The sequence below is a fragment of the Odocoileus virginianus genome, chromosome 24 (genome assembly GCF_023699985.2).
Source record: "Odocoileus virginianus isolate 20LAN1187 ecotype Illinois chromosome 24, Ovbor_1.2, whole genome shotgun sequence".
Taxonomy (NCBI): domain Eukaryota; kingdom Metazoa; phylum Chordata; class Mammalia; order Artiodactyla; family Cervidae; genus Odocoileus; species Odocoileus virginianus.
Genome location: NC_069697.1, coordinates 9915043 through 9928255, shown reverse-complemented (window position 1 = coordinate 9928255; position 13213 = coordinate 9915043). Strand labels below are relative to the sequence as shown.

The 13213-nt window shown below is 34.0% G+C and overlaps 2 protein-coding genes across 24 annotated transcripts in view; one reads left to right on the top strand and one right to left on the bottom strand.

Annotated features, from left to right (window-relative positions):
• The window catches only part of ACSS3 (acyl-CoA synthetase short chain family member 3), a 247922-nt gene that overhangs the window by 56534 nt on the left and 178175 nt on the right, over positions 1-13213 (bottom strand). Inside the window, exon 17 of one of the 3 annotated variants that reach the window (XM_070454280.1) lies at positions 8809-11640. The exons of the other annotated variants lie outside the window; for them this stretch is intronic. The gene's annotated coding sequence lies outside the window, so the exon portion shown is untranslated. Of the gene's footprint in view, positions 1-8808; positions 11641-13213 lie in introns of those variants that run through there. 3 annotated transcript variants of the gene reach the window in all.
• PPFIA2 (PTPRF interacting protein alpha 2) overlaps positions 1-13213 on the top strand; it is a 500106-nt gene that overhangs the window by 472535 nt on the left and 14358 nt on the right. For 12 of the 21 annotated variants that reach the window (XM_070454264.1, XM_070454272.1, XM_070454265.1 and 9 more), the window contains 4 exons: positions 4725-4787; positions 6015-6044; positions 8076-8269; positions 11915-12012. In XM_070454264.1, the coding sequence (XP_070310365.1) occupies positions 4725-4787; positions 6015-6044; positions 8076-8269; positions 11915-12012 (385 nt within the window). The remainder of the gene's footprint in view (positions 1-4724; positions 4788-6014; positions 6045-8075; positions 8270-11914; positions 12013-13213) is intronic. The other 9 variants (XM_070454266.1, XM_070454277.1, XM_020890237.2 and 6 more) reach the window with 3 other exon arrangements.

The window sequence follows — 13213 nt, the reverse complement described above, 5'->3', positions numbered from 1 at the left end:
CTTAGATTAAAAAACAAAAAAACCAAAAAACTGAACAGAACTCTGCCTCCTTTCTGTTTAGATGAGATGGACTAATAGAAAAATCTAATGTTTTCATTCATTATTATTATTTACATTTTTTATTTCTCTGGGCCAGCCCTAATCTTTCAGCTTTCTGTTTCTTTTTCCTAAGCTGTTACTATAGTTACTATAGAAGGCCTCCTATATAACAGAATAGAGATGGAGATATCTGATAATTGAAATATTTGGTTTAAGGGGTGTATCATAAAGAATACATAAATTCTTTAAATATTTCATCTTAAGTAAAAATATGTAAATATTCAGGCACTTGCAAATTTAGATGAAACCCTAGGATTTTTCTTTTAGTATAATTCCAGTGCCTGGAGTTTCACATCATGTTTATTTGATAGCTTCATCCTTTAAACATTTTCAACTTTTTAAGTTTGAGTTTCTTTTTAAAGTGATAACTAAGAGACTCAAAAAGCTATATGAATGTAGAATCCTCCTGGAAATTTACAAATTCTTCCCTAGACTTTGCTGAAGTTGTATTTCTCACTGATAATGTGTTTTAATATTTGCCCTTATCTAGTCTTTCCAAATAATTCAGCTTAGTGTTCAGACATGAACCAAGTTTATTTAATTTTTGGCTCTATATAATATTTACTTAAATTGACTAATTTAAAAAAAAAGTGCTGTGAAAGTAGAAAGGTTTGGGAACAAAAACAAATGATCTTTGGTAAACATATAATTTAGTAATTTTGAGCAGACATGGAGGGCATAAGATAAGCTTCAACACAATGTACAGGGGAAATAAAGAGCATTTATTAAACTAAAGATTTACTTGGGTAGAGATTGTTTAATGAGATTTCTAGTAAAATTGTAGTAACAGCCAACATCAGTGGAGAACTAAGTGTCAGGCCCTGGTCTAAATGTTCTACATGCAGCAACTGATTTGAGTCTGAGGACAATGCTGTGAGATGGGTACTTTCATGATACCTGTTTTACAAATGGGAGGGATTGAGGAACAGAGAGGTTAAGTGACTTGTCCTAAGGTCGCACGCGCGGTGGTTTTGCCCCATAGTCTGTGCTCCTGACAAATGTACTTTCCTGCTTCCTGCACTCTACCAGTTTTCCTTCTTTCTCACAACATTCTTTCAGTCTACTTTGGTTCCCCTTTACATAATTGTTAACCTCCTAAGCCTCAACCTTTAAGTAAATAAGGTGAAATACAGTTGTGTTCTTATTATATGAGAAATATTTTTCCTTTTATGGTAGAGAAACATCAAGTCAGATTAGGGAGAAATGTGGATATAGGCCATTTTAAATGTGGAAAGTAAATTTCAAATTAATTTACTTTGAAGTTCAATTATAAAGTAAAAAATGCTTCAAAATGATGTAAGTCATTTCAGAAGTTACAGCTAGATAAGGTTCAGGGTTGTTCTGAGGTCTGGCTGCTTTATTTATTTTGTATTTCTGACAGCAAGAGAATTATTTCCCCCCAGTTACCGTTCATGTTATCCCTTAAACTCATTTTAATATTTATTTTTATATCATAACTCTCTCCTGAATGATTTAATTAGGTAAGAGCTTTAATTCTTAACCTCCTTTAGGAATTTCCCTTCTAGATGTCAATTGATAATACTAACTGAATATTCTACTGCCTCTGAGCTAAGGTAAGGCTAGCAAGGCATCTTCAAGGAAACTGAATGGGGGTCTCACTGTCAGTGAGGACCTTGTATTTGCATGATCCCGAAAATGAGTGCTTCCTTAAATGGAGCCCCGTTGGCACCCCACCTACCTCATCCTAGTCCCAGCCCTGGATTAGAATATGTTGCATCATAATTTAAAATTATTAGCATCTTTTATAGTATGAGTATGTAGTTTTAGCCTACTTAACAGATGTAGAATCTAGAGAAGCTTAGGAAATGTCCTAGTTACTGAGAAGTGGCACTGCTAGAAGTCAAACCTCTTGATTATAATTTAGTAAATTTCCAGATAACTAAAATTTTAATCATTTTCTAGGCTCAAATGGTATTTGCCATACACATACAAAAAAAAAATCAATTACTGGTTTGCATTCTCCATTTCATTTATTGGGGGGTTGCAGCATGGACTACCAAGGGCAGTGAGTAAATGAGTTTCAGTGGCTCTCAGAAAGCCACGAGCCAAAAGCTTGTCCTTATGCTTTTCCAGGCCACTTTTTGCAGTCTTTATCCTTGGACTCACGGCACCAGTGTCCTATGTCGTCTGCTTGCTTAAAGCATCCCAACTCTAGCTATTCTCTAAGATGTGCTCTTTGCTGAAACGCTCGTGCTCTAAAGCACCCTTTTTATGACTTACCCAGACGAAAGTTCCATCCTTGAAACTGGTGATAAAAAGAAACAAATCTTAATAATTGACTTACTACCTGTGGGCTTGCTTATAAAATAAACTTGTTGAAAACCTCAACTAATGCCTAAGTGGTTGGGTTGCATAGGAGTCATTTTATGGGTTACTTTTCAAGACTCTATAGAGCAGGCAGTGCTCCTGCCAAGTAAAACTGCAGAGCACAAGTGAACGACCAGCTTACAACTTCGGGAAGTTTGCCAACCATACTTTAGAAAACTGTCCTGGATATATACTCATTTTGCATGCAAAGGTACAGATTAAGTCATAGCCTTGAATCCTACTCACTCCAGAATAAGGTGATAGACTGGCAGATATAGACTTTAAATAACCTGTAAAAGAGATTATGTGAAGTGAAGTGAAAGTCACTCAGTCATGTCCAACTCTGTGACCCCATGGACTATTTCCATGGAACTCTCCAGGCCAGAATCTGGAGTGGGTAGCCGTTCCCTTCTCCAGGGGATTTTCCCAACTCAGGGATCGAACTCAGGTCTCCTGTATGGCAGGTGGATTCTTGACTAGCTGAGCCACAAGGAAAGAGATTGTACATGTCTACATTTCAGTATGGAATAATACCGGTCAGGTTTCTTACAGAAGGAGGGAGATCTTCATTTCTTGGATTCACAAACAAGGTGGAATCTGTAGGCATCATTGTAAAACAGTCTGGCTTAAATGAATTTCCTCTCGAGGAACCATCAGTGAAGCTAGTGATGAAGAGACAGTGCACTCAGGCCAAGCAGCGTCATCACTGAGTTTAAGGGGAACGTGACAGATGAGCGTAAAACTCTTCTTCGCAGAGTACACTCCTCAAAATGTCAGTGAAAGCAGCTTCTGCCAAGTGATTTAATAATCACATTCACATGCAACTTTCTGTTTATAATGAGCACCATTTTTAGAAGCTGGGGATAGAGGGAGGGGCTTTTAATGACATGGATGGATCCTGTATTATATTTTACAGTTGTGTAGTTTTATCTTTTAAGAAAAAATTCATTTATACTCAAAACTCCAAAATGGTAGGAAAATGAGAATTCTATATGTATAAATGATACTTATCCTTTGAGATCTTTATGCCTATATGATTTACTTATACTAATGAATATTTACTGTTTCATTGCTCAACCATGAGTAATTCTCTTCTCCATGAGATTTACCATATGTTGAATTATACTCATCAATTTAGTTTATATGCAGTTATTTTTAAAATTATTTTAAATTCCATTATTTATAATAGAAGCTAAGTTAACATGGTACTGTGTTGGTAGAAAAGGCCAGAGAAAATTATGGTAATGATGTATATTGGGGTATCAATTTTGCTACTTCCAATTCTTTAAAACAAGACCCCTTCCAAAATAAGTAATAAATAATCCTTAGGATATAAATTTCACTGTAACTGTGGAATTGATGTACTTGGACAATACTGAAATGTTCATAAAGATATCCCAGTGAAATGGTATTTGATGGGAAGTGGTTCCCAGTGATCTGTATGTTACTAAATGGACTTTGGTTTAGAAATTGTATGTAAGTCGGTGTATAAAACAAATATCATGGGTTGTTTTTATTAAAAGGAAAATGAGACTTCATAATAGAATAGTGCCTGTTAGAGGGAAAATTCTCTTTTACAATTCTTCTCTATAATGGTGTAGGATACTGCTGAAAAATCAGGTAACCCAAGTTTTGTGACTTCTGACAATATTTACTGAAAAAAAAAAAAAAAACCTTTTATTACATCCAAAATAGCATTTCCTTTCTTTTTTTCTCTATAAGAATGTAGGAAAACAACATATTCACTGAACTGTAAAAGGAAGAGGTCATTTGGGAAAAACTGATATTGATTTCCAGACAGGTTATGATAATACTTTCAGCTTTGTATTGACAACCAATTTTCTCTTTCCAAGGACATTGAAGAATCAAAACTTTGTGAAGGAAATATTGGTAATAACATGACAAAACACACGTGCCTTTGTTTACTGAAGAAAAAATATTCTTCTACAGATCAAATCTATTCAGTTCTCCATGATTACAAAAAGATGGATCCAATAGCCACATACCTTTGCAATGCAAATTTTGATTAAGCCTTTTTCCTGATTAATAATTACAGAAGTGTCATGTTAAATCTGTCCCATGTGACCTTCACAGCATGCCTCTTTCTATTTAATCTTTTGAAGTAGAAGCGAAAGGGAGCTGTGAGCAGCCAGCAATGCTGTCTCTTGCACACGCTATAGAAGCAAGAGCGTGGCGGTGTTACTGTGGTTCCGTTAACTTACAGAGGCGCTGCCTTTCTTCTTTACCACTGCTTACTCCCGTGGATCCCCCTGCTCCCCTCTGGGCCTCCTCGCTAGCCTTCAGGCAACGTTTGGGTGACCCATGAAGAAATGGAAAATCTTGCAGCTCCAGCAAAAACGGTTAGTCTTTACAGCTTTGTTGAACATACAAAAACATTATTTTGCTGCTATTTGCATGGAAAAGCTATTGTGTTTACCGTAGAATCAGAGTAATGGGTATGTTTACACAGTGATATGCAATGATTATGGTCTAATTTCACTGCATTTAGGCATTTTTAAATAAAGCCATACTAGATTATCATAATGTGGTTAATATAAGAGTTTGTAACACGCAAACAAGTAATCAAGGATTTAATAATATTTATCTATTCCACAACATTGGAAATGTTTGATAGCAAATATCACTTAAAACTCAGCATATTCCCAGGTAATGCATGTTACCAAACCCAATTAAATTTGTAATAGAATGTATAGATTGAATATCCTTTTTAAATGCAATCATTTAGCTTCTTGTACTTTCCCATCTCAGATACAGAGCTTCCTTCTCATTACCCCCATGAAAAGTGTCCATTTGGTATTAAAAGTACATGCTTAAAGAAATCCGTGGTGACTCATAATTGTCAGCTTTTAAAAATACAATATTATCTATAGTAATTTCTCATTTAAAGTAGCAAAGTTGGGCATGCCATGCATTTTATTATGAGCAACTTATTTTAATTTAGTGTCCTTTTCATTTGATTCATGTTTGAAATTGATTATTTAGCTTACGATGAATAAAAATGCCAGTGTTGTTTACTAATTACATTTTTACTCTAGTTTGTTGCACTTGGTCTTTTCTTATTGAGTTTTATTTGTTGCTGCTTGTTGTTGAGACCCATTTCATTACCGCAAAGCTTAGCTGGAGGGATGCAGTTCCTTTGTCCACTCCATTAATTTACTTTGTACAGGATTTCTCCATCGTATGTATGTATACACATTTGTGCATTGTATATTTGTAGGCATATAATCAAAATTTTTTTATTATAACTTATTATGAAAAATCCCACAGTTTTAAGAGTTAAAAAGGTTTGGAGTGACCAGATCAAATGTATCATGAAAACTCCATATATCATGTGTGTATTTAATTAGCCTAAATTAGAAATTACATAGGTGCCCTTGTAGTCACCCTTGAACGCCTCAGTTGATTACTGTGGATCTGAATAAGGATCTGTGTATTTATCTTCCTGTGTCCTAATTAACATTTTAATAGCAAAACAATTTTGCTCTACTAGGAAAAAATTTACTGTATTAATTTGAGATTAATTTCTATTTATCTGCTTTATTAATCATTTCCTGCTGCTAACACAGAAAGAATCTGAGGAAGGAAGCTGGGCCCAGGTAGGAAATTCATATGCTTTAAAACAGTATCATTTAGTAGGCTATGAATATATAAAGTAAGAAAACTGTATGTCATACTATTTTAAATCTTCACTTAGTTTAAGATTAGCTTAATTGTGTATTCAACTTTATTATGTTTAATACTATATAGGTCTTTTTAAATCACCATATTTTGCAATCAAGAAGATGACTGTCATTTTACACCTGGCTTCTTTTGAAGGGAAAATTTCCTTTCTCGTTTAAAAGAACTACAATGTAAACTTCTTGGAAATCACCCTCTGAATATATTTAATCAGGAATCATTTATGTTGGATGTAAGGGGAAGAGGAGAGATTTCAAAAAATTTGTTTGGAATCACCTATTCTTTAGGTGGCACTAGTGGTAAAGAATCCACCTGCCAATGCAGGAGATGCAAGAGACATGGGTTCAACCCCTGGGCCAGGGAGATCCCCTGGAGGAGGAAATGGCACCCCACCCCACCCCAGTATTCTTGAGAAACCCCATGGAAGAGGAGCCTGGAAGGCTGTGGTCCACGGGGTCACACACAGTAGGACACGACTGAATGACTGAGCACACATAAGCTTTATAGTATAATGGAAAGTGTGTGAGAAATGGGAGTTGGAGGGACGTGGGTTAGCTTTGCAACCGGACGTCAGAAGTCACTCCCATTTATTGAGATGGCATTATGAGCCAAACATCTGTAATTTGAACATACAGATATGTTTGTAGGGAAGCTGTTCCTTTTTCAACATTTCTGCATTATACTTCTAAACTAAAAGAATTAATGTGTTACAGGTAATGTGATTCAAACTTTGTATGAAAAATTTCGGTAGTTCGGTAGCTGTTTAGTCGCTCAGTCATGTCCAACTTTTTGTGCCTTCATGGACTGTAGCTGGCCAGGCTCCTCTGTCCATGGGATTTCCCAGGCAAGAATATTGGAATAGGTTGCCATTTCCTTCTCCAGGGCATCTGCCTGATCCAGGAATTGAACCCGCGTCTCCTGTGTCTCTTGCATTGAAAGCCCATTCTTTACCACTGAGCCACCAGGGAAGCCCAGATACTACTAGGACCTACATTTAGTAACTTAGGGCTGCATTAGGTTTTTGTTTTGGTAAGCACTTCATTTTTTAAGAACACACAAAATAAGAGGAACGCTTCAATTTTAATTAGAAACACATGTTCTAATTGGTACTTTGATAAGGATCTGAATGGAAAATACTGTCAAATTAATAGAGAGTAATAATTCTTTTTAAAAATTGCTTTAATGGCGATGGTTGATTTGGGTTTTATTTTTGACTTTTACGAACAGTGTTTGGTAAGATCAGTTTATATTGTTATATTAAAGAATTAGACTATATTTTACTTTTCGGTCATGCTCTGATTCTTTAAACACAAAGTCTGTATTGACTGATATCTATAAAAGATCGCATCAATTTTTATAGAGTCCTGGTTGCATGCTTCACTAGGTAACAAGAGAGGCCACAGAAAGCTTCAGCATTCTGCCCTCTAGCCTTCGGGCTCCTTTCTCTCTTCATTTACTGGAGTTTCTGTTTTCACATCAAGATTTGCTATTACACCACCGCAATATAAGAGCAGCATTGAAGAGAAGGAAATGGTGGCGTACTGGCTGACAGATAAAAGATAAAATAAGTTGGATTAAATAAATCTAACTATACAAAGTAAGAATTGGATTAAATAAATCTAACTATACAAAGTAAGAATCTTTCAGCTCAGCCTTTGTTTAGATCATTCACTTTTAACTTTTGAATTTAAAATGTATTTTGTATAAAATGTAATTCCTTTCGAGAAAACAAAAGTGAGCATAATGATTCACTCTAGGCAAGGACCTTGTAGGCAAGGACCCAGACTTCCACTTTGTACAAAATAAATCAAATTTAGAGGCTAAATATTATTTCTGCTTCATTTCAATATATAAAAGAATTAAATATCAATTAAAATGATGGCCCATATCCTCCAATTACCATCTCATTTTATTGGTTAAGAAACTTGACTGCTATAAAACAATTCTAGTGTCCGGTTTTTCTACAGACCCTGGCATATGGAGATATGAACCATGAGTGGATTGGAAATGAATGGCTTCCCAGCCTGGGATTACCTCAGTACAGAAGTTATTTTATGGAATGCTTGGTAGATGCAAGAATGCTAGATCACCTAACAAAAAAAGATCTCCGCGTCCATTTAAAAATGGTGGATAGTTTCCATCGGTAGGTTTTAGGTTTTTTCGAGATAATTTAAGTGAAAGAGTAATTAATGTATATATTGCTAGAACATAAAGAGATATTTAAGAAATATGGAGTATGTGCTCTTTGAAACATCTGTGTACATCTGTTTGGCAAAAATATCTTCATGCAATAAATTGCATGAAGAGCTGGGTGTATATTACATGCCCAAAGTTAGATTAGATGGTACAAAATTCTCATACAGTGTGGATCTTTCCTCCCCCTGTATCTTTAGGAAATTTCATGTTTGCAATTTGAATCTATGTATTCATTGTAGAAAAATATTTATTAAGAATAAATTCATCAGTTTCAACTATAGATATATGTAGTTATAAGTTAAGTAACTTAGGGATATGCTAGAAAAAAATTTGAGAAGGAATTCTCTGGAAAACATTTTTGTTTTTATATAAATCTTTCAGTGCTTTTGCTTATTTGTGCATTGATTTTCAGGAAAACAGTGAATAATACATAAGACAGTGGTAAGAACACAGAGAAGTAAATTGCTGTGATTAAAAATATGAAAATTCTTTTTTCAAGTTGTTTATTATCCAGGGGGTAAAAAAACACTTCTTATAATACCATGTCATAAATGATATGTTATAGCCTGATCTCTTTGTAAGTCATCTGCAAAACTGTCAGTTGTATTATTATCATTTTATATATAGTTAATTATAGTAAATAAATATAAATCTATACAATTTGGCAAACTATTTGCTCACATCCTGTCCAACATTTAATTAATGACTGAAATTAAAATGGTATAAAAATCATATATGTTAATGACATAAAGTTAGGATAAAAAGATAATAATTGAGATTCTTCAGTCAAATTTATCAAAATCTTTTGAATTTTAACAGTTGTTGACACTATTGGATTAAATTTAGTAGAGATAAATATAATACCATTTTTAAAAACCATTAAAATGCTTGATTGGGAATTCATTATTTAAAAGCAGTTCAATTGAAAAAAAAATGTTATTTATAGTTGACACAAAAGTCTCAGTTCTGGTTAATGGCTTGACAGGGCATATCTGTACTGTGTTTATTGGCGGGCACAATAAAAGTCCTCCTCTGTGGTGAGATGACAAGAAACTGTATTCATTTATGGATATTAAACTGTGATAGAGCGGTAGAAGTCTAGGGGAAAGGAAGGAATTAAATTTAGATTGGATAGGGAAGAATTCAGAAAAATTTACTTATGTTTTAACATATGTGATAGAAGAATAATATTTGCTCTCTTGAATATATGCTTTCCTATTTCAAATAGGTGTAGATTATAGAGTGGGCGATTTATGTCCAATAGCAAAACTTTATATCGCTATTGCTATATAGCACACACTGTGAGGTAGTGAGTTCTCTGTCATTGAATGTTTAAGCCCTTGAATTTTGTGTGGTTGCAATAGATTTTTGCATACCAGAATTTCTGATGACACCCTTGGGCCTGTTTTGTATTCTTCAGTAGACCAGTTTTAGTTATTATTATTATAAGAGAAATGGTTAACCCAGTGATCAGGTTTTTAAAAAAAAAAAATCAACATTGTTAACTGGCCACAGCCCAATAAAAAATGTTTGGGGTATTAAAAAAATATTTTAAAGGAATCAAAATTACTCAAATGGCAGAGTTCTTATTTGTTCTGAGCTCTGACCTAAAGCAGGTAGTACTTGACTGTACATGACAACCTGCTGTCTTTATAGCTATTTTCCATCTGACCGACATTGTTGTAACAATATATATATATATATATATATCCCCTTTATAGCACAATTTTACATTACATATAAAAGTCTGGCAGAAATTAGACAAAGAGCCACTGATTTAATCTCAAGCTGGCTAATGTCTATGATGGTTTTCATATCAGTATTATCTGGTATCCACTGAATGTTTAATTGGGCTAACATAACAAATGCCACAGACTGGTGGCTTAAACAACAGAAATTCACTTTCTTAAAGTTCTGGAATCTAGGAAACAAAGTGTCAGCATTGTTGGTTTCTTCACCTTAACTTGCAGACAGCTGCTTTCTCAGTGTATCCACAGGTGGTCTTTGCTGTGCATGAATACTTCCCAGTTTTCTGTGTCATACTGGATTAAGGTCTACCCTGATGTCCTTATTTCATCTTAATTACCTCTCTTAAGACCCGATCTCCAATTACAGTCACATTCGGAAGTAGGGTGGGTTAGGGCTTCAACACAAGAATTTGGGGGAACACAATTCATCCAATAGTAGCAATTAATGTAGTTTTTTTTTTTTTCTCATTTTCCTCTGATTCTGAACTGTTTGAACTCAGCATTGTTTTACTAAAAATGCAGGGCTTAGAAGTGCATCCAGCATGTAAGAGTAGCCTGGATAGTGTGTTGTGTCTAAGTGAAGTGAAGTGAAGTGAAAGTCACTAAGTCATGTCCAACTGTTTGCGACCCCATGTCCAACAGTTGCGACCCCAACTGTTTGCTCACCAGGCTCCTTTGTCCATGGGATTTCCCAGGCAAGAATACTAGAGTGGGTTGCCATTTCCTTCTCCAGTGTATGTCTTTGTCTATAATTCTAAACATTTAAGAAATCACTAATAATCAATGCTCTTCATTCTTGAGGCCTAGAGATTCTTTCTACCTACTATACTCTTCCATAACCTTTATATATAGTGTCACTGAGTCTTTCTTCTCTTCAAACATCTCTGGGTTTTGGATTTTCTTTTCATGCTTTTCATTGTCTCTATTGTGACCATAATTTTGACAGCATTGATTCCTCACACTTATTTCCCTATTACCTAGAATTACCTCTTTTTCCCAATTCCTGTTTTGCTATCAGATTCATTCTTTCTTAAATCAAAACCTTTAATGTTTTTCTTCTTTGAAAATTGTCCAGTAATTTTCTATCACCTTGACGTGTCCCACATTATTCTGAATGCATGTTTTTCTTAATGTAACCCCATTCTCCGTGTGAAATCACATTCCTCCTTATTTCCTGACATGGATTCTAAACTCTGGACAGTGGGTCTCACTATCACCACATATTTAACATTTCATCAGCAATCCTGTGTTCATGGTGCCCCATCATCTTTCTCTGCTTGATCTTTAAGGATCAGTCGGTTTTCTGCTCATCCACAATATCTTCTCCATAGGGAGTTCCAGTGTTTGTTGACTTTTTCCTTTCACATACTTCTCTATTACTTAAGAGTTGGTAGCCATTTGTTATTTGCTTCTATATGTTAATAATTAACTTACTCATATTTTTATATTATTTTTCTCATCATGAAAAGGAGGGTAACCATTTCCTATAAATCCCTTCTTGACTCAATAATAGTGACTCTCTTTAAGTTATTTTCAAGTGAGTAAGACGTTCATTTGTCTTCAAACAATGCTAAAATAACAGAAAACAAAAATGTGGATGAACAACAAAATCCAAGATTATTTTAAAACTATGCTTAATTTATTGCAAAAATGCTTTCTTTACTCTTTAGAAACACTGAGTGCTTAGAATAACTATAATTTTATTTCCCTATAATCCTAAAGAATTTAATTACAGATATAACTTATTAACATATTGTCAAAGAAGTAAGGCATAGTGTTGACTATGCTTAATCACCTACTGAGTAAACTCACTGTGTTTTCTCCTTTTTTAAAAAAAATAACAGAACAAGTTTACAATATGGAATTATGTGCTTAAAAAGGTTGAATTATGACAGAAAAGAACTAGAAAGAAGACGAGAAGCAAGCCAACATGAAATAAAAGGTACTATGTCTTTCTTTCATATCAAATCATAAGTCTTTCTTTGGGGGGGGATTTTTAGTTTTCATTTTTATGAACCTAAAATGTTGTATGCATTACAATTGTCATTAAAAAACATAAATATTCGACTAGAAGTATCATCATTATTTCTTTTTCATTACTTTTCTGATTAAAACTCAGAAAGGGTTATCATCACTATATAAGATATTCCATTGGGGGCATATTCTTGATTTTCTGAATTGAGGTCTGTTCCTCTAAACCTATTAATTATACATTGTTTATCCTACAGATGCCACATAGATATTTTTGTCAAACTTTTAATAGAACCTTCTTATTATGATTCAGAGAAACATGGTATATAATTTATTTATAGCAGTTCATCTTTGACTTGTATCATTTGATTTTATTTCAGTGCCCAGAGATTTTTTTCTGTAAGACATAGAAATTATATAGGAATTTTAATATAGAAGTTACAGAGGGATTTTTCCCCTATGAGACTAATTCACTAATAATTTTAACTAGAAATGGTTTTAGAAAGATTACTGGCTGCTGCAACTAATATTTGTATGAAAACATTTGATTTGAATTATAAGAAAAGACACCCCCTGTAACAGACTTATTAGAAAAGTACTGTATTTAGTAATTGACCTTTAAACATTGAGATATACCTTAGTATACAGAGGAAAGAACTGTTTAAAAAGAACAACATGTTAGGTCTTACACTTGTTAGAGACCACTTTATTTTTATTATTGTTGTTGTTGAGGGAAAATTTAATGACTTGATGTAACATATAAGTTATCTATAGGACTTTTGGGGTGGGGGGGAATCATGTCCTTTTATGTCTGTCTTTAATGGAAAAAAGGCTCAAAGTTTCTGAAAAAAATTTTAAGTATAAGCAAAATGAACTCCTTATAAGTTATTATTTGTTTGCTATTTCCTGGGAGTTTATATTTAGAAGTATTTCATTGAATCCAGTAAGTATTTGTAATTAATTGTTCAAAGTTAGGCATGAGTTTGTTGTTATTTTCACTGCCTTTAGGGTTTACTTTAGATATGAAAACAGTATGTATTACATGTTATCCATCTTCCCCATATTAAAGTTTAACACTGTTTTATTCTTTAAGATGTCAGACTTCTGTAGTTTTCATTTGTGATAAGCATTGTCAGAAATTACTTTTACCTTTGGCAGTTCTTGGACAGTAC